This window comes from Cyrtonyx montezumae, unplaced genomic scaffold (genome assembly GCF_038088225.1).
Source record: "Cyrtonyx montezumae isolate F1298 unplaced genomic scaffold, pur_monq_1.0 scaffold_26, whole genome shotgun sequence".
NCBI lineage: Eukaryota > Metazoa > Chordata > Aves > Galliformes > Odontophoridae > Cyrtonyx > Cyrtonyx montezumae.
Window position 1 is genome coordinate 4,693,796 of NW_027072003.1, and position 20,526 is coordinate 4,714,321.

Sequence of the window (20,526 nt, forward strand, 5' to 3'; positions counted from 1 at the left end):
TAAAGAAACAAAACAGCGTATTCTCCCGGCTTCAGCTGAGCCTCCCCAGCTCACTGCGAGGCTCCCGATCTCTCTGGGGGCTCGTGCTGCCGCAGCCGTCTGGTCCAGAGGTTCCAGTCCACTTCTGGAGCCTTCCAGATGACACCAGCTCTGAGAAGCGTGAGATCCCCGCGTGTAAATCAGCCTCGTGCTGCCTGCTCTGCCTTGCAGCCGTCTGCTCAGACAGCCTGGGGAGCTGCACCCCCTTCACCTCCACGCGGCGTTCACTCTGAAACCTAATGATGGCACCGCTACGCCTTACTGCTGCTCGGAGCAGGGAGGGGCACTGCGTTTGTCGGCTCTGCAGTGCTTCCCTCCACCAAATGAAGACGCTGTGGATGTTGCCACCAACGTGAGCCTTCCAAGAGGGCTCTGATCCAACGTGTGGCCGCTGGGACAAGGAGGGACACGCCAAGGCAGGAGGTGTGGGAGCTGACTCAGCTCACGGATGTCTTTATTCGAACTCTAGTGCGGCTGGACAGGGAGAGGCATGCGTACAGGACAGAGGAAATGAGAGTAGTATTGCCTTCGTCACAGAGATATAGAACAGCATTAGAAAGACACCGACCCTTTCAGGCCAGCCAGGCTCCCCCCACCTCAGCACCTGTCCCCGTCCCCTATTGCTTCCCATCCCCAGCCCACCCCGTGATGGCACAGCACCCCGTGTGTGGCACCCAGCGTGGAGGAGAGCCCCAGTTTGGCGATGGAGGCGGTCAGAGCGTGGATGGGGCATTGGGCAGGAGCGAGGGGCGAGCAGCTGGTGTGCTCCAGCTGGGTCACATCAGCAGGACAGCAGCAGCCGGGGCACGTGTCCGAAAGCAGGGGCAGAGGATGGGGCAGTGCACGGCGGGGCTGGCAGCAGGCAGGGAGAGCCCCGCTGCCCCGCTTCAGCAGAGGACCCGGCTGCCAAACCCTGCTTCCTCAGCTATGGGGATGGCAGCCAGAGCTTTGGGTCACTGCATGGGGCAGGCAAAGCTCGCTGGGGGTGCATCCCTTGGCCTCCGGGAGAGCACTCCTGGGGGAGCACATCCCTCAGCCTAGGGCAGAGCATCCCTTGGGTTTGGGGAGAGCATCCCTTGGGTTTGGGGAGAGCATCCCTTGGGTTTGGGGAGAGCATCCCTTGGCACCGGTGACAGCATCTCCCTTGGGCAGAGCATCCCTTGGCCGTGGGGAGAGCATCTTTAGGGGATTGCATCACTCAGCCTCAGGGGGAGGATCCTTGGGCCATGGGATAGCATCCCTGGGCCTCAGGGAATGCATCCCTTTGGGCAAACATCCCTTGACCTCGGGGAGAGCATCCCTCAGGGCACTCGTCCCTCGCCGGGGTGCTGCCTGCATCCAGCCAGGGCTCAGGAGAAGGTGACCACCTCACCCTGGGGGTAACTGGAAGAGAGGACGTCTTGGCAGGTGTCTGCAATGAAAGACAGAGGAATTAAACACAGCATTAAGCACTGCTTTCATCGGCTGTCTGTGGGGAAAGAGAGCAAGAGAGGGGACCAACACCGCATAGAGTGCAGGAAGCATAATGCAAAGGGTCTCTGGAGGGAGAAAGCGCATCTGTTCCATCAGTAAACAGATAAAACTATTAGAAAATGCCTCTAAGTGGGACCAGAGACCCCCAGCCAAGGTGGAGACGTGGGAAATGGAGATCCAAGGAGACACAGGGACACGGGGAATGCCTCCACCTCCGCTTCCCCTTGGTTCCTCACCAGAAGTGGAGTTCAGGTTAAAGAACAAAGAGCACAGGGAAGTCGTCATCCTCACTGCGTCCTCCAGGAAAGCTGCTTGTGACCAATGTCTCCAAACCAGCCCCAGGCCAGATGTCCCAAAGCCAAGATGAGTGCATTAATATCCTGCAGTGGTTTATTTCTCTCTCTCTCTCTCTCTCTCTCTTTCTCATTCGTTATCATTGAATTAATTAACATTGATTGGAGCTCTGAGTCACAACACCGCCCGTACCCGTGTGCCAGGTTTCCAGGGGCCCGTCAGGCAGGGAGACAGCTCCGATCCTCCTGATAAGCACAGGGCTGCCCTTTCCTCCCAGCATTATTGCTGCAGAGCCCCGTGCTGGGCTCCCATGGCTCCTTCCATCCCCTGCAGCTCCAAAATTTGGTTTCCCCAAAAGAAAAGTCCCGTCCTCTGCTGCTGCGGGTTGGGCTCACTGCCACGCAGCAGCAAAACACTGCGGGATTACAGCCCCTAACTCCCAGGGCAGCACGTCCCCCATGACGGGTTGCTCTGGGGTTCTGCCTCCATATCCTCACAGAAATAAGGGGAGGATGCAGCTGCTGCTGTCTGTGGCTTCAGTCCCTCCTGTGAGCATCCAGAAGCTCTCCGTGGGTCCCTGGGCCTGCTGGAGCATCCCCAGCAGCTCTATCGATTTTCCAGGGACACAGCCCGGCTTTTAACTCCCATCTCCTCCTCCTCCTCCCTGCTCAAAGCTGTTACATGCATGAGCTCAGACCTGCTGCCCTCATCCCCCAGGGAGCGCCTTGGAAAGCAGCTCGCCAGCCCCGGAGAGATCACTGCAACTGCAAACAAATAACAGCAGCAGAGAATTTGGTGTAATCGCCGTCCCCAGGCAAAGCCAACACGAGAAAACTGCCCTCCTGTCTGCACCCCCATCCTTACCCCGTGGCTCCCAGATGTGAATCAGCCCTCTGCAGCCGAGACCCGGCCCCAAAACCCCTTTGGTTTGCAGGAGGAGTTGCCAGGTCCAGCCCCAAGAATGATCTCCGCAGGCAGCCCTGGTGGTGCCTTCAGGAGACCCGACCCTAACTCTGCTGGTGCTTTTCCTATTTCTTCTGTGTTCCGAGGGGCTGAGCAGGTGAAACCTCCGACCTGACCCCACAGAGGGATGGGGTGGGCTCAAAGGACGGAGCTCCCTGGGGCCTCGACCACTCTAGAAAGCATTTGGGTCCAAGCCACAGCTCTCTGTAGGATGCTTTTCTTCTCTCTGCTGCTATGGGGGGATTTGCAGAGGGGCAGAGGACCCCGGTCCTCACCAAACACTGCAGAGGTTGGGGTGAACCTCAGACTGCTCCTCCAGTCAGAACCAGTGCCCGAGCAGAGCAGTGCAGCGCCGGACTGGGACGTGGGAGGGAGGCACTATTTTTAAGCTCAGCTGTGTCTTATTTTGCATCTGCCTCTGCTCCCTGCATTCCTCGTCAGCATGGGCAAAGGCTACGGCTGCTTTTATATATATATATATACATATTATTTTTATTTTTTTTATTTTATTTTATCATGTTGCTGTCATCGCATAAGCACGGAGGATTTTTCCTGGCAGTCAGGGTTAGTCAGAAACAGGCTGCTTCTGGGTAGAGCAATTACTCTCCTGACATCCTCACCTCCCGCCCCGCTGCCTGACAGACCTTTCTATTTTCTCAGCTCTTTTGGGCATCTCCTGAGAAACAGAGCAGTTGTTGCAGCAATAACAATTAGCACTTTGCACGCAACCTGGGCTCCTGCTGCAACACAGGACGGACATCCGAGGCCCTGGGAGCAAGAGAGGCAGATGGGGGTCGATGGGGGCACTGCCCCAGAGCCCCCCTCCCCCCCCAGCTCCAGGGGATGAGCTGCTTGCCAAGTGCTGTCAGCCTCAGCAGGCAGACGGACAGACGGGTGCAAGGACTCAGATTGCAGCTCTGCAGGTGGGAAAAGCATCCCTAACCCCGTCCCTGCTATGGTGGGGGGGCTGCACACAGGGACGTGGTAGCTGCTGGGATGGGGTGTCCCCAGCACTGAGCAGGAGAGGCTGCAGCTCTGCCTTCAGGGCCAGAAGCAGACTCAGTCACTGCAGCTCAATCACTGCAGCTCAATTAACACTGCAGCTCATCCACTGCAGTTCAGCCACCGTTGCAGCTCAACCACTGCAGCTCAGTTATCACTGCAGCTCAACCACTGCACACTGATGAACTTTGCAGCCCCGTTTTTGGAGCGGGGCAGACACAGCCCGTACTCCTATCGACCCATCCCCTTTGTCAGCAATCAATGAAACCACCTTGCTTTCTCCTGGTGCTTTTCAACTGAGCCAGAATGCGTGCTCCTCTCCAGATCCCTAAACATAGACGAGTGGCTGGGAGGATATTCGGGGGAAGTATCGTATTCGCTCGCTCTATTCTTATCCTATTCTCCAGGCAGCCAATTTTGGCCACTGTTTGCGATAAGACTCCAGGCTGCAGAGCCATTCAGAGCTGTGATCCAGCACAGCTCCTCTTATATTCTTAGCTGTGGGATTAACCCCTGCTCACTCGCCCCCAAAAACCCCAGCACCCCTCTCCCGCGTCCCCCAAATCACAGGATGGGGGGGGGGGGAAGGAGAGCGAAGATGCTGTGGGTTTTTCACCAGTTCGGTGCCTCCCACAGAAATGCCTCTGTCTCCCGTTCGGGGCCCTGTTGTTTTAGAGGAGCTTTGGCACATTAGTCATGCCTTCCACGGAGTTGCATAACGCCGAGGCTAAAAATTGCCGAGCGCAGCCCCACGTTGGCTCCAACAGGAAACCGGGGATCAGCGCTGCGGTGCACCCAGGGTTTTCCACCCCAAACCCGTGGCTGCTGAGGTTCATGTTCTGCTTGTGATGCCTCCCCCGAACCCGGAGCCTTTCTGCACTGGCTCATGCTCAGCTCGTCCTCAACGCCAGCGCGTGACCTTGGCTAAATCATTTATGATTCTGAGCCCACAGAAAGCACGCAGGGTCACCTTGTGCCTTGCACGGACACGGGGAATCTCAGCTCCTCCAGACAGCGCTGCGAGGGGAGGATGTGCTGAGACGGGGGCTGGGGACAATGCTGCAGCACCCCGGTGCTGGGACCTCCACCCCTGGGGAGGCAGAGCCATGGCAGCTGGGAGACAGAGCAGGCAGAAGTCCGGGCCCTGCGGGCTTTGCTCTAGCTCAGGAGGACATGGAAACCCCCAAAACCATCCCCACATGAGTCACGCGAGCAGAATAAGCAGCAGTGCATCAGGAACCCGGCACTGGGAACCTCACCCTCGCAGGAGGGGATGATGCTGGCCCCATCCTGCTCCCACCCCATGGGACGCCGTGCCCCACACCCCAAACCCATCCCAGGAGAGCACTCCTTGCCCATCGGGGGCACCATCAACTCTCCCATTGCACCCAGCTCTCCCCCTTCCCAAGCTTTGGTTTTCCCAGCTGCTCCTCTCCCCACATCCCCCTCCCCACGCCTCCCAGCTCTTTACAGACCACCCACCCCCATCCCACCCTTTAGGCCCCGCATTCCCCGTGCCCCCCACCTGCTTTTGAGGTTGAAAAAGGCCCATCCCACCCTGAGACCACCCCCAAGTCGGACACAGAAGCAGACACAAGCAGGGAAGCAGAGTTAGGCAGAGAAAAGCACTAAACAAGAGGGGAAGTGCTGCCGGGCAGGGAATAGAGATTTATTCATAGGGTGCCCCCAGAAATCGGAGGCTGTTTGTAAAGGAGCCCTAAAATGAGGTGAACTCAGCCACTTCCAGCACAGCCATATGGAATTCGACGAGTCAACGTGTCCTGCTTGCATTCCCAGCCCCAACCACGGGAAGGGACCGCGCGCCCTCAGTACTGGGGGCGAGTGTGGTGTCCAAGGGAAGAAAAACACCGAGCAGCCCTCCCAGCCCCACGGGGACGGTCCCACATTCACGGACACGAAAGGAAGAGGTGAATGGAGACGTCGGGGGTCCCGCCCGTGGGCAGGGGAGCAGGGCTGTGGGTCAGGGCCCACTTCTCAGCCATGGGGATGTCCTTGGGCATCACGGGGACGGGGTCTGGGGGGGGGGACAGAGCGACACGGGGAGTGTGGGGCTGACACACAAAGCAGGATCCGGGCGGCGTTTAGAGGATGGAGGGGACGGGGGAGCAGGGAGAGCTGTAGCGCGAGGCGAGGGGAGCCAACCCCCCCGCGGGTCCTGCCACACCATCTATGCTGCTTAGGCTCCGGGATTTTCCATAGCCTTGGTGAAGAAAACGGACAGAGGTGAGGTTAGAGCTGCACTCAGCCCCACGCCTGAACGCAAGCCCCCTCCCCAAAATATCCAGAAAGCGCAGCGCTGCTCCTTGCAGCCCCTAAGAGCCTCTGCAGAGCCCACTCCCCCCCACCCTGCGCCCCACAGCCACCCCCTTCTCCAGGGGGTGCCCCACAGTGTGGCAGAGCACCACGTCACCCCACTGCCGGGCCTGGGGACAGCGGGGTTTGGGGTCTGAATGAGGGATGAGTGCGGGGAGTTCGTGGGCTGAAGCAATTTGGGGAGAGCGGTGGAATTCAAACCATCGTGGGATTCGGAAGGAGTTATTCCCGTGGCTCTGGATGGTGAAGCAGCATGCTGCTGCTGACACCTTTCTGTATGCAGAGGAGCAGGTAGAAGCGCTCAGGATTTTCCATGAGCAATTACAGTGAAGAGCAAATATTTCCACTTCTTTAAGCGTGGGAGCCCTTCTCATTCCCCCCCCCCCCCTAAGGCAGAAACTGCTTGGGCTCGGGTGGAAAAGCAGCAGCCAGACATCCTCACAGGTCAAAAGCAACACCCCTTCAGGAAGGAAACTATATGCACTGAAAACGGGATTTCAGTCCAAACTGCAGTTGTGCTGAAGGGGTCCCACGTGAGCTGTGCCACTCCACCGAGCCGCAGTGCAGCTGCCCCCCAGAAACGGAGGGCCACGCTGTGCTCAGTGCCACCATGGCATTTCATGCGAGGAGCCAAACCACGCAGGTGCTAACCGAGGTCACCAGGACTGCTTTCAAACCACGTTCGTTGCCCAGGAGCAGCGTGCAGCCCCGCGCGCCCCGTGCTGCAGATCCTCGCGGCGCACGTGCACGCTCGCACACGCTTGGAGCCAGCAGCAGATGGGGATGGGGTGATGCAAGCAGGCAGCAGAGCCCAGCAACACGTGTGCGTTTACCAGCAGCCTGCTGCCCGCCTGCTGCTTGCACACGCTCACACGCATGGCCCTGTGCAGACGTGGGTTTGTCCCCGCTCCCTCCGGGGAGCATCCCTTCTCATGAGCACTGGATCCACACGCCAGGCTCTGCCCCAGTAGCAAGGAGCAGGGTGGAATCAGCTGCGGGTGGCTCTGCTTTCTGCCTTGCTTTTCCTAGACCATCCTAACCCGCCTTGCTTGCTGCTGGCCTTGTCCTGCCTCCACGTCCCTGCATGCAAGCAGAGTGCGGGTGCTCACGTGCCAAGGCATTGCCATGCCAGCATCCGTGTCCCAGCAGGACGCGTTGCTGGAGGGAGATAAGGGGTCTGCAGCAGCCCCCAGCAGCAGGGAGGAAGGTGACCCTGCTGGAAGCAGCCAAAGGGACACAAGACAAATGCCACCACGCTGCACTCTGGCTCCATCCTTGGGGATGGGGGGGTTCTTCTCTTGGAGCTGCCCCTGAAGAAACCAACTGTTGGCATCAGCGCTCGAACCACAGCGGCCGCCGAGGTCTGCAGCACATTCCCAGCTCCCCATTCCCACAGCTTGTACAGACATCGCTACCTGTCCCAGGATCTGACAGATGGCCATCAGCGAGCCGGGCTCCGAACCAAGCTCATCTCAATTTGCAGAGCTGCCAACATCCCAGTACCAGAACAAACAGCCTCAGCAGGAGATAAATCAGGAGCGAGGGAAGAGCTCTGCGGCTCCCAGCGCCCTCGGGCACGAGCATGGGAGGATGCCCTGCCCAACTCTGACCCGATCCACGTTGGGGTTATGTCACCATGGGAGACATCAGTCTGAACCACAGTCCCACCTAGCCGTCCCTAACAGCACGAGCACGATGCATGTTCTGAGGTTTTCCCTCCCCAAAGGGTCTCACACGTTGCTCACACCTTCCAGCAGAGCCACCCACCCAGACACACACTTCGAATTGCAATAAAGCGCCCCAATATTTGCAGGGACCCAAAGATCACCACGGTGCCCTTCCGAACCACACAAGGAAAATGACAGCAGCATTCACTTCCTGCCCCTGTTCCTTGGAGCTTTGTGGTCTTTAAGGTCCCTTCCATCCCAACCCAATCATGTGGTTTGGTCCCAGCTGCAGAGCTACCTGACCTGAGCATCTCTTAAGGGTGAGAGCAGCACATGCTTCCACCCTCCTCCCCATCCCTTTCCAGCTCAGTGTCCTCCCCAGTCCCAGGGCAGAACCAGAACCCCCTCTTCTCGTTAGCAAACACGGAGGAAAGAGATGGACTTCAGAGAAAACAGCACTGCCAGGAAAAGCATCGAGAGCTTCAAGCACCGATCTGTGTAACGCTCCGCTGCCCAAAGATGAGCGTGGCTTCTTGTTTTTTTATCCCCCTCTTTTGAAGGGAGGAGGATGTGCACGAACACCGAAGGGAATCCTCGATTTCCCAGGAGAACCACGACCAATCTGCTCCTGCTCATGTAATAACTGCCTAGCCCCCAATAAATGCCAACCTATAACTCCAGGGCCCCCAGAACCTGGTGTGCTGCCCCATGGGGAGCAAAAAGCACCAGGGAGCATGGGATGGACCAGAGCACCACGGCCAGAGGTCACAGCCCCCAAAGTGAGACTTTGCTGCAAATAGAGGGCCTGCAAAGCATCCTTTCTCCTGCCTGGCACTAGGGTGAGGTCTTGGGACTCACTGGGGTTAGGTGGTGCTGAGAGAAGTAGGTCAGCGCTGCAGCTCTGCATCCTCCCACACCCCCTCGGACATAAAAATGAGCAGGACAACTGCACAACTCAAGAACTGAGCCGTGCCCCGGGGATTAACCCAGCAATCGAGGGCGCAGGTGGATCCCGTGGCTCTGAGTGGGCAGGGATGCAAAGGGACCCAACTGAGGAAGTCTGCTTCTGTCGCAGGAAGAAGAGCTCTGTGTTTTCCTGGCTGGTCTCCCCCACAGTTTCCCCCAACACTTCACAAAGCTCACTTTCCAAACCAGGAGGAGACAGCCTTCCTGGCAGCCCCGTGCTTTTGGCAAGGCAGCAGTTGACACAGCGCGGTTCCCCACGCTCGGAGCCACCAAAAGGCATCAGAGGAGGAGAGGGAAGGGATGCTGAGAAGCCCCTAGACTCTTCTTCCCTTTCGAAAACCTCTCGACCTGCCTCAGCCACAACCTCCCCACCTCCCCACGAGAGGGACAGCATCCTGAGATGGGTCGGGGAGCAGAGGACGGGGCTGTCCCCAGGGGTCTCAGATCCCAAATGGGGCAATCGGGGGAGGAGAGAACAAGAAGGGGAGAGCTGGGACAAAGAGACGCAATGGATGGAGATGAAGCAGGCGGAGAGACAAGGGGATCTGGGGGGGCTGGAAATGGGGGAGCAGAGAAGAGCCAGGCAGGCGGATGGAGATGAACCCTGGCCTCAGACAGATGCAGGAAGCCTTGCCCCCAGCCCACGGCTCCCAGCACCAGCCCCAACCGTACCTTTCTGGATGCCTCCATCCGCTGTGCAGGAGAAGTCACCCGTGGCCAGGAGGAAGCACGTGGAGGATTTCTTGTTCTTGTCACGGGTGCTCGAGCGTCGCATGGGCCGCTTCTCCTCGGCGGACGGGGACAGCGGCTGCTCCTCATCTGACAGCACCACGTTGGCCTCACCGTTCTGCTTGGAGTCTGCAAGAAGGGCAGCAGACACCCGTCAGCAGGAGGAACCTGCAACGTGCTCAGGGGGGACAGAGGGGGCTCATCAGATCCTTGTGGCCAGAGCACGAGTGGCCTAGAGCAGCTCCCGAAAACCTAGGCACATCCACGCCTGGACAAGCTTAACTACAGCCACCGGGGAAGCGGGACCATGCTAAATCTTAGCCCCAAGTAGCAAACACCCTCTGCTGAGGGCTGCATACCCTGCGGGGTATGGGGAGAAACACCCCTGGGTCTTTGAAATCTTCCCCCACAGTGGATGGGAATTCGCTCCTCCGAATTCACGCCGTCTGCAATCAGAGCTGCTCGGGGAAGTTCTGGTTTATGTCACCTCACTCTGGGTTGTCCTCTGAGACGATGCTCTGACCTTCCTGGGTTCCTGAATCAGTGTTAGGGTCGAGGGATGGGCTTGGCAGCTCTTCCTGCTCCCCACTGTGGGGTCTCCTGGGGCAGATGGGCTGTGTGGGCACTTGGGTAAAATACTTATAAAGGAAACTCCATACAGAGCATTGGGACCTCCCTGTGTCCCACAGGTGAAGGGCTTCAGGGCTGACACCACGCTGGGGCAGCACACAGCCCTCACTGTAAAACAGCTGAAACTTGTGAAGTCTCAGAGGACATGAATGGGAAAGTGTGGTCAGCCCCCAGGCAGTATCGATGGAGGAAAAGAAAACCAACCCACCCAGGGACACCGCCAAACTAAGATGGGAATTGGGTCTGTGGTCTACGGGACGTGGGTCCGCGGTCATACCTCTGTCAGAGTGAGGAGGAGGCACAGCATGCAGGGACACCCTGAATCACACCAAGGTGACTCCACCTGTGTTTGGAGAGCAGAATATGGCCCTTCCCCTGCGCCCACCTCTAGTGGGAGATCTACCAGCACTGCGCCCCATACCCAAGTGTCCCAGCCCATTCTGAGCCAAGACCTCCTCAGCCCATGGCAGCGTACGGGAACAGAGCTGCAACTCTGGGGGCTCCCAGAGGTCTCCCCCTTTTTCTGCCCCACTTTTGGGGTCTCACCTGACCGCTTCCGCTCAGCCACCCCTTCCTCTACTGCCAAGGGGCAAGTGTCGCTCTGGGTGCTGTTGCGGGGGGAGTTCTCCTCAGATTTGCAGTAGGTGGGGGAGTCCATCGGGGCCGGACGGGGTATATGCTTTTTCTTCTTCTTTGGCAGCTTCTGCTTGGCCATGGCCAGCGAATAGTACATCCCAAAGTTATTGACGATGACGGGCACGGGCATGGCGATGGTGAGCACCCCGGCCAGCGCACAGAGAGCCCCCACCACCATGCCCGACCAGGTCTTGGGGTACATATCTCCATAGCCCAGCGTCGTCATCGTGACCACGGCCCACCAGAACCCAATGGGGATGTTCTTAAAGTGAGTCGGGTCGCTCCCACTGGAGTCGGACGTCTTGGCTCCGATCCGCTCGGCGTAGTAGATCATGGTGGCAAAAATCAAGACCCCCAAAGCCAGGAAGATGATGAGGAGCAGGAATTCATTGGTGCTGGCTCGGAGTGTGTGGCCCAGCACCCGGAGGCCCACAAAGTGCCGGGTCAGCTTGAAGATCCGAAGGATCCGGACGAAACGAACCACTCTCAGGAAGCCCAGCACGTCCCGGGCAGCTTTGGAGGACAGGCCACTGAGACCTACCTCCAGGTAGAAGGGCAAGATGGCCACGAAGTCAATGATGTTGAGCAGGTTCTTAACGAAGAGAAGCTTATCTGGACAGCAGACGATACGAACCAGGAACTCGAGGGTGAACCAGAGGACGCAGACCCCTTCGATGTAGGTGAGGATGGGCTCCGTCTCCACTTTGTGCGTCAGCAGGATGGTCGTGGTGTTGCCCACCACGAGGGTCTCCGTCACGTTGACGTTGATGTTGAAGGCCTCGTGTGTCTCCAGGCAGAAGGTCGTGATGGAGACCAGGATAAAGAAGAGCGAGGCAAAAGCAACTACCTGCAAATGCAGAATGACCCAAACTGTTAGCTGAACTTCCTGGGGATACGCGGAAAGATTGGGGTCACCTGGGTGGGGAGAGCACTGATACGATGCAGCACTGTGATGATAACTGCAGGGCAGCCTGAGGCACGCTTCTGGTGTCAGCTGCATTTGGTACATCCCATCCCTGCAAGCAAATGGGAGCAGCAGGGATGGGAGAAGTCCTCATCTGCAAACAGTGGGGCTCAAAACACCCTGGGAGCTGTGCTGTTGCCCACCCGCTCCCTGAAGAGCGATGTTGGAGAATGGGGAGGTTTTGTTTTTAGGGTGGAGCCAGGGGTTGGGCTCAGTGATCCCAAAACGTCCCTCCCAACTTGGGACACTCTCTGCTCCTACGGTGCTTCTGTAATTCCCCATCAGTGAACCTCACAGAGCATGGGGTCATCGGTCCATGGTACGGACTGGGGAAGCTGTGCTGAGTCCCAGCTTTGGTTGGAGATGTGCTGGAGGTGACGGTGATGGAATGAAGGCAGACCTGCTGCAGGCTGCGTTTGGAGCAAGCCTGCTCTGGAAACACGTGGGAGAGGGCAGCTGTGAGTGGACATCGAAGAGCTCTCCCCTGTGTTCAACCCAAACTCCCAACTCAGGCCATTCTGTTACTCCATGACTCCAATGTGAGGTCTGGGACATGGGCAAGATCCCCTGAAAAAGAGAGCAGAGCAGAAAATCCCTCTGTCTCCCACCCTCCAGGGCTGCTTTGGCTTTGTGGGAGCAGATCTTGCTCCAGTTTCCTTTGCTGCTAACACAGCTGCCTGCTCTGGGCAGGATGCGACCTGCTGCTCCAGCTGTACGGCTCACAGCACTGCAAACCTCCCTGCCCAGCTGCACTCTGCACCACGAGCTGCTGGATTCAACAGCCCAGGTCCTCGGCTGGAGTGAATCAGCAGAGGAGAGCAGCCCTGAGTCACGCTGGAGAAAAAAACAGCCCCAGCACCAGCAGTAATGTGAGAGCATCCTCACAGGGTGTCCCCAAGGGCAAAGCCACGTGGGTCTGGCAGAGAGAAGAGCATCATCCCTCCCTCCCAAAGTTAGGTGTGAAGTTTATGCGGACTCAAATCAGTGGAGAAACCTCTGGAAGATGAATCTCCCCCCAGTGATGGATGTTCGCCCAGGGATGGGCTGAGATGTTCCTCAGTGATGGTGAGACCCTGTGCTGCCCCGAAGGAGCAAACACTCAGGCAGAGGAACTGTGTGAGCCACGGAGGTGAGAGCTGACTGAGCCCCAGGAGCAACAGCATCCTCTAAAAATAGGAGTCAGGTTCACAGGCAGTGCCAAACAGTGCCCCCCCCCCCCCCCACTCAGTCAGCAGTGCTGCTGCTGAAGACCTGACCTGACACAGCTCAGCTCCAACCCATGTTTTGCTCCCATCTCTTTCTTTCTCTTCCCCAAAATCTCCTTAAAAATAGCACCAAATCCACATCTATACACAGCAACCACCAACACAGCGCTGTGAGTCCCACCAAACGAGCTCCCCAGAACCTGACGATGATCCCTGTGCTTGGATGCAGCTCGGGGTGGCTGTTCCCAAAACAACACCACCCCACAGGGGTCCCTAGCCCGGAGATCCCAATGGGTGTGAGGTCAGGGAAGAGGAGGAGGAGATAACACGTAAGCAGAGTTTGGAAGCAGACCTAAAACCACAAGCAGAGCAGCTTCCAATGGGGATCAACGCTCAGCTTGGGTGGCATCTAACTGGATGCTCGTGGAGGTGATGGGAGGAGGGAGAGGAGGATGGAAATAGCCACGGACCAACTGAGTCAGGGCCCCAGGGGCTGCTGCAGGTGCAAGGAGGAGTGGAGAAACTCAGCCCCTGAGACTCTTAGTCACTGCTGGTGCAAGATGTAGGGACAGCACACCCTCCCCTGCTGCCAGCTTTGGAGAGAGCAGCAGCTCCGAGAGCGACCAGCCATGGGATGTGCTGCGTCCCCAAACCCCAACAGCCAGCACTGCCCCCCTGCAAAGGAGCAGGGGGACCCCGAAATGGGGCAGTGCTAAGAAAATCCTGCCGCATTACCCCCAGGTTGGAGGGGGCTCCATGAACGTAGCACCAAAGGAGATGCTCACGAGCATCCCAGTGCTGAGTGGTGACACTGAACTGGCAAGGAAAGCTCTGCTGCCCCAACACTGTGTGTGCTGCTCCTGTGTCAGCTCCCTGATGAAGTGACTCTGCTCTGAGTGCTGCCGGGGGGGGGAAATGCCTCTGGGATCGCTTACCATTGGTGGGTTTTTCACCTCTGAAGGCATCCAGCATTCATCTCCATCCCAAATGCCCACATGTGAGTGTGGTATGGGGCCAGATGGCCCCAGAAGGGCGTGGGGGTGATCTGAGAGTCCCAACTGGTGCCCAACTGGGAGCCCACATCACAGAAGCCAAAGGGAGGGGCTGAGAGCACGAGGAGCTGCCCACTGAGAGCGATGGGGCTGCAGACGTGCGAGGAAACCATGGGGTGCGTGGAAGGGACGGGGGAGAAGTGTGGACGCAGCTGCTGAGCCTCTCCCCATCGCATTTCAGAAGCTGTGGCAGTCCTGCAAAGTTCCCATTGACTGGAAATGGGGAAGTGTGAGAAAAGGAAGAGACATGGGCAGGGCAGGCCAGCCAGGCTCACCTCCGTGTCCTGCAAGGTCGTGGAGCAGATCCTTCTGGAAGCTCCGCTATGGCACACGGAGAACAGAGACAGCCAGCACGGCTTCACTGGGGCCAAAGAGTGCAGGATGGGTCCTCCTGCAGTGACCCTGGCACTGCTGCCCACAGCTGTGAGTGCCCCATCCCTGGAGTGCCACCCAAGGGTGGTCCTGGGCAACCTGAGCCGGGGGGGACACGGCCCACGGCAGAGGTGGGGCTGAGTGATCTTTGAGATCCCTTCCACCACCACCGTGCTGTGATCTGTGATTCTAAGAGGAGTGTGTGTGTGTGAGGGAGCTGCAGCTGTGAGCCCGTGCCCGCACGTGCTGATGGGGAGCGTATGCTGAGCGTGGGCTGCATCAGCACGGCCGCAGTGGGGGGCACGGGTGTGGGGCTGAGGGCACCAGCACAGGGCACCCTCTGGGGCCTGAAGAGGGGGTACAAGCTCCCTGGAGACAAAGGCAAGGATCCCGTTTGCTTCAGGACCCGATTTTGGTATTTCTCTACCCAGCACCTCCTGTCTGCTCACACACAAGGTGGGGCACGGTCCCACTAAGCGCTGACGTTTGGTGCATGCACGCACACAAGCAAGAGGAAACTGAACAGCACTGCCTGCCCTACAGCATCCTGAAACTCTGCCAGGGCTCAGCCCTGCCAAGGACTCCCCAGGACAGTCCCACATCTCCATGACAGGCACTCTGCAGCACCCAAGGGTGCTGGGAAGCACCTTCCATGTGGGAAGGGATGGGGAGTGACGGAGGAGGCTTCCCATGGGAGATGGGCAGGAGCACGGTACACCACGGAGAGTCCATCCCACTCTTGGAGATGGGGAGATGGAGACATCACAGCCCCATCCCCACTCACCAGCACGTTTTGAGAGCTTACCCTTGCTGCCTTGGATGAGTAGGGATCCTCAAAGAGCGCCCACATCCTGGGCTGCCAATTCCGACAGCAGCCACCCCCTCCAGCAGCCCCCGCCGCTCCCGGCGGCCTGTCCTCCATGCCCAGGCGTTGAAGGGCCATCTCCCTACCCCCTTCCTCTTCGGGCTCCTCTCCTCCTGCCCCTCCGCCGGGCTCGGGACTCTCAAAGATATCCAGGGCCTCTTCTGCATCGCGGTGCTGGCGGTAGGTCATCCAGCAGCAGGGCTCCACGTCCGTCTCGTCGATGCCCCAGTAGGTGAGCTCCTCCTCGAAGAGGGGCCCGCAGATGTCGGCTGGGCAGTGCAGCTTGCCCGTGCGGTAGTAGTTGAGGACGTAGGAGAAGATCCCGGGGTGGCGGTCGAAGAAGAACTCGTTGCTTTTACCGTCAAAGTCAAAATTGCTCTGGGCATCGGGGTCGGCGAGCCAGGCCAGGCGGGTGCCCGGCAATGTCCGTAGGGTGCTTTTGTAGGTTTCATGCCGGGTGCCCCCTACGTTGATGGTGATCTTGTCCGAGTCTTCCCCTTTGCCCATCTCTTCCTTCAGGCATGTTTTGGAAGGTGGTTTGTTCCCCGACTTGCGTCCGCGGTAGGAGGAGACACACACCGAGCTGATCATAGATTTCGGTGGACGGGAAACGCACGCGACGCGCACCCTTCCTCCGGGCGAGGAGCCGGGGGTCGGCGGAGGCGGGCGAGGGGAGCAGCGATGGGACTGGGGAGGGCAGAACGGGGGGGCTCAGCCTTCGCTCCGGCCTCCGCCAGCCCCGGCGCCGGGCGAGGGGAGCGGGATGGAGCCGAGCCGGACACCGCTGGCTGCCGGGGGCCGGCAGGGGAGGCTGCAACCTCCACCTCCTCCCAAGCCACCCCCCCCCCCGGATTAAATCCGCCCTCCGCCCGCAGCCAGCGCGGCCCCGGCGGGCAGCAACAAGTGGAGGCGGGCGGAGCGGGGGAAGGCTGTGGGGTGGGGGGGGGTGTGGGGGTCCGACCGGGATGGATGAGGCCGAGAGAGGGGAACGAAAGCCGGTACCTGCAGCGCCGGTTGCGGGGGGGGGGGGGGCCGCCGCCCGCCCCTCCCGCCCCACTCTCCCTCCGCCCCCCCCCTCCCCGTTTCCCGGTGGCGGCGGTGGGGTGGGGGGGGATGGAAGCTCTCACCCTCCCCGGCTCTCCCGAGGCGGCTGCGGCGGTGGCAGCGGGGGGGGTAGGTGGGGGGGACGGCCTTGGAGGGGCCTGTTGCGCCGCAGCCCGGCCCGGCTCTCGGGGGGGGTGGGGTGGGGGGTGGAAGCGGCGAGGGCTGCGCCGGGGCTCAGCGGGAAACCGCCGCCGCCTCCCTGGGGGTTTTTGTTGAGCTGGGAGAGGGCAGAGGGGTTTTGGGGCCGGCGCCGCCCCGCTGCGGGGCTGCGGACCCCCCCCCGCCCCAGCGCCCCCCAAGGATCTCCGGCCGCTGCCCGCCCTCCCTCCATCCCCCCATCCCTCCATCCCTCCATCCCTCCATCCCTCCCCTGCACGCTCCTCCATCCCCGCATCCCTCCCTCCATCCCCCCATCACGCCCATCCGTCCGTCCCTTCCACTCCCCCCCCCCACCGCAGCCCCACGGCCCCCAGCTCACCTCCCCGCGTGCAGCGAGGCGCGGGGGGGTGGGGGGCTCAGTGTCAGCGAGCACTCAGCCCCGGGCACCCCAGCTCCGCTTCGCTCCGGAGGGGAAATGCAGCCCGGAGCCGCCTGCGGATCTGGAGCCAGCTCTTGGCAGAGGCTCGAGCAGATCCCATCCCTCCCTGGCTCGCAGTCCCTCAGGTCAGGAGAGAGAGACCCCGGGTGCGGGCTGATGGCCGAGGGGGGAGCAGAGCAGCACAGGCAGACCCGGCCCTCCTCCCCTCCCACGACCACCCCTCCCCGAGCATCCCCTGTTTCTCCTTCTGCGGGAAACGTCTCCCCTCCCCGGAGCTGTTCCCGCGGGTTTCGAGGGGCACCGACCACCCCCTTTCCCCCAGAGCCCCTCCCTGGGGGGATCTCTTCCACCCTCGTGGGGGCTGGTGAAGCTCAGCCCCATCTCCTGGGGCCGAGGAGGAGGAGAAAGGGACGAAGCTGTCACCAAGGTGAAGACCCCCAGGGGCCCGGTGCTGCCTGCGCTGTTTACTTCAGCAGAGGAATGGGGGGATGCAGGCGGGGGGGGGGGGCTTTGGGGTCACGGATAGGATTAGAGGGGCACACTGTTGGGGTGAGATAGGGGTCAGCGCCCGAGTAACAGCATCCTCAGTGCAGAACGAGGTGACAGCAAGCGGGGGACACTGCCCCACTCCACCATCACTTCCCCCACTCTGCAGAGGGCCCCAGCTCCCATCTCACCCCCCCTGCCCGGCTCTGTCCCCCGGGTGTCACGCACACCCCCTCGGCTTGGCTTGTGGGGGTGGGGGGGGGGGGTGATGAAACACTCCACCCAAAAGACACGAGGGGCATCAACGCCGCGCTTCAAACCTTACCCCCAAAAAGCCCCGCTCCGACTGCAGCTGCAACCCCACAGCTTCCAGGGCCGGTCCTGAGCGGGTGGAGGTTGGCACAGCTCCACACCCGAACCAGCCGGGGTTGCACCAGCGGGGGAGCTCGGAGCCCGAGGGAGAGCCGTGCTGGAAAAATCGAGCCTTGCATCACCGGGCAGGCACCGCGGCTCAGCTCCTCATCAGCGGTAATGCGAGTTTGGCCAGGAGGAAGGAATGCTGCGACCTGATGATGCTCGTATTTTATAGGGCCACTCTCATCCCGAGAGAGAGCACCGCGCTCCCGAGCGGGAGGGGGTGGCCAGGAAGAGAAATGGGTTGGATCCGGGGAAGGAGAGGAGATTTTAGGCAGCAGCACCCGCCCAAAGCTGGCGGCTCTGTAAATATGCCTTCAGATTTTTAATGTCCAGGGAAAAAAAAAAAAAAAAGGGAAAAAAAAAAAGAGAGAGAGAGAGAGAAAGAAGAAGGAAGAAAGAGAGAAAATAGAAAGAGCTTGACGGAGAAGGTCCTTTCTGGGGCTGGAGGGACCTCCCTCATCCTCACTGTAGGGTTGAAGGCTTCTTGGAGGACATTGGGGTGAGGGAAAGAGCAAAGAGCAGCAGCACGTGGAGGATCAGCCCCAGCCTGGGAGGACACAGCTGCTGGAGGGGTCCAGGCATGAGGTGTGGGGTCCCTCCAGGCCCACAGCCCCACACAGCGACCAGCACGACGGTGTAGGGAGCTCAGAGGGCCTGAAAGAGAGGATGGGAAGATGCTGGGAACACACAGAGGAAGAAGGTGAACTTCATCTCCGAACGGGGAGGGCTGATCCTGCTCTGGGGTAGAGATGGGCCAACCAACCGAGCATGTCCTCCACCACCGGGATCCATCCGTGACCAAAAGGACACACCAACCTCAGCAAACCCGCAGCCACCGCGGGGCCGTGCCCTCCACCCCTCGCGCTTGAGGTGGGACAGCTCATCCCCCGGGCCTGAAGGGCACCCAGCCCACCGCAGGGGTCGCGGGGGCTGTGAGGTCCCTTCCCACGCTGTGATCCGATGATCTCCGCCTCGAGTCGCTGTCACACAGTGCCACCTCGTGGGTCCCACCCGGCAGGAAAGCCGGCTCCATCTGCTGCGGATCTGTGCTCCGCAGAAGCGGTTTGGGGGCCGCAGGAGGTCGCCTTGGGGCGGCACCAGGGAGGATGCTCCAACCCCCTCCGTCCGGCGCTGCTGACAGCTCGCAGTGCCTCGCTTTCCCAACTGGAAAACCCAGGGGGACGCTTCGGGCACACAGCAGCGCTACCCCTGCACCCCGTTCCGGGGTTGCTGGGAGGTGGGCCACCCAAAAATCGCCCCCTCCGTCCCACGTGTCCATCCTACCAGCCTGCCCCACGCCTCACACTCACGGGGAATTCTCAGTGCTTAAATTGAACATTTCTCTGGTCGTTTTTTGTGCTTTTTTCTCCCAGCCCCACACAGAATCCTCCACACACCTGCTTGGCACGGAGCACCCACAGCGGGGGGGGGGGGGGTTGTGCTCTCCCAGCCCCACTCTCAACCCTGGGGCTGTCCCACGCAGCAGCTCCCACCCCATGCCATAGCTGCCATCCCAAAGGTGCCCCAGCACCTTCCCATTTTTTTTTTCTCAGTTTCCCTTTGCAGACTGCTCCTACATCTCTGCTGGGAGGGAAAAGGGATAAATCAAAGCTCCCACCCCGTGCTGTGGGGTGGGGACGAGGTGGCAGCACAGCCGCCCAGGACCGAGCATCTTCCTGCACCCAGCTCAGCACAGCAGCTGGGAGCAGCAGTGCAAGGTCACTAAGGTTTGAGGGGGGGGGGGTGCACCCATAACCCCGCACCCCTCCCTGGGGGGAGCATCCCCATGCCGTTGTCCTGGAGCTCATCCTACAGGACCCACATGCCATTCCCGTTCAGTGACCTGCCCCACTGCGTGCTCACAACAGCAGTGAAGTGCCCCCGTGCCACCAGCACTGCCGCACAGCTCCTGCGCTCCCACCCACCCTGCCCTCTTTCAGCCCTCCCCATGCTCTCCGGGGCTGAACCAGCTCCAGGTGGGAGGGAAGAGTCAGCCCTGCTCCACACCAGCCCCATTACTGAGCCCACACCCAGCAGCTGAATTCGCTGGAGATCCCTGCTCCTCCTCCAGCCTCCCAGTGCTCCCAGTGCTCCCAGCTGAGCCACCAGCATGTCAGCAGGGCACGGCAAGAGGAGCAGACATCTTACCAGTCCGTGTGCCACCTGGTGCTGGTTGGGCTGACCTGGGATGGAAGGATGCTGTGCCCCAAGGGAGCGCTGGATGGAGGCACAGAAGGGGCTCAGAGAGGATAAGGGGAGATAGGAGGATGAGCAGGTGACAGGATAGGATAGAGGCATCGACACCCATGGGTGCTGGCAGCCCCGGTGCTCTCTGCAGCCCCACAGGGACCCAAAGCCCACCCCGAGGAAGGAAACAGAGGGAGAGAAGAGGCTTGGTAAGAACAGACTTTTAATCGGACTCCGTTCCGGCCTTTCCTCTCCTGCCGAGGAGTCCGGCCGGCACGGCACAAGTGGGAAATACACCGGCTACGAGGATACATGGGACGAGTTTCTACCAGATCTGTGCTTGTACCTGTACAGGAGGGCTCCGCCAGCGTTGTGCTTACCCACGGCCGAGCAGCCCGTGAGCTGCGGGAGCTCTGCCCGGACCGGGCCGTGTCCGTGGGGTTGGCAGAGCCACCGGGGCACCTGCACCCCACTCCTGCTGGCGAGAGGGGCAGTGGGAGCAGCTCAGGAGGAGCTGGGGTGTGGGGTGAGATGCTGGGGGCTGAGGGGGGGCAGGAGGGATAGCCCTTCTCCCCAGTGGCTTCTGATCCGGGCTGGGAAGCA

The 20,526-nt window shown here is 60.2% G+C and overlaps 1 protein-coding gene across 2 annotated transcripts; it reads right to left on the reverse strand.

Moving 5' to 3' along the window:
- Window positions 1-705: 705 nt before the first annotated feature.
- KCNC4 (potassium voltage-gated channel subfamily C member 4) lies at window positions 706-15,859 on the reverse strand. 2 transcript variants are annotated; one of them, XM_065740476.1, is made up of 4 exons: window positions 15,132-15,859; window positions 10,644-11,580; window positions 9,411-9,596; window positions 706-1,450 (listed from the first exon to the last, which is right to left on the reverse strand). In XM_065740476.1, the coding sequence occupies exons 1-4, from the start codon at window positions 15,780-15,782 to the stop codon at window positions 1,389-1,391; spliced, it is 1,836 nt and encodes a 611-aa protein (XP_065596548.1). In that variant the 5' UTR covers window positions 15,783-15,859; the 3' UTR covers window positions 706-1,388. The 2 variants fall into 2 exon arrangements, with proteins under 2 accessions (XP_065596548.1, XP_065596545.1); XM_065740473.1 differs by lacking the exon at window positions 706-1,450 and adding an exon at window positions 5,874-5,992.
- Window positions 15,860-20,526: the final 4,667 nt, after the last annotated feature.

Coding starts and splice junctions, on each gene's coding strand:
- KCNC4 (XM_065740473.1), bottom strand. CDS start 15,782: ATGATCAGCTCGGTGTGTGTCTCCTCCTACCGCGGACGCAAGTCGGGG. Junction 9,597..10,643: donor GGCTGAGCGGAAGCGGTCAG/GTGAGACCCCAA, acceptor CCCTTCTTGCAG/ACTCCAAGCAGAACGGTGAG. Junction 5,993..9,410: donor GGATGGAGGCATCCAGAAAG/GTACGGTTGGGG, acceptor TTCTTCACCAAG/GCTATGGAAAATCCCGGAGC.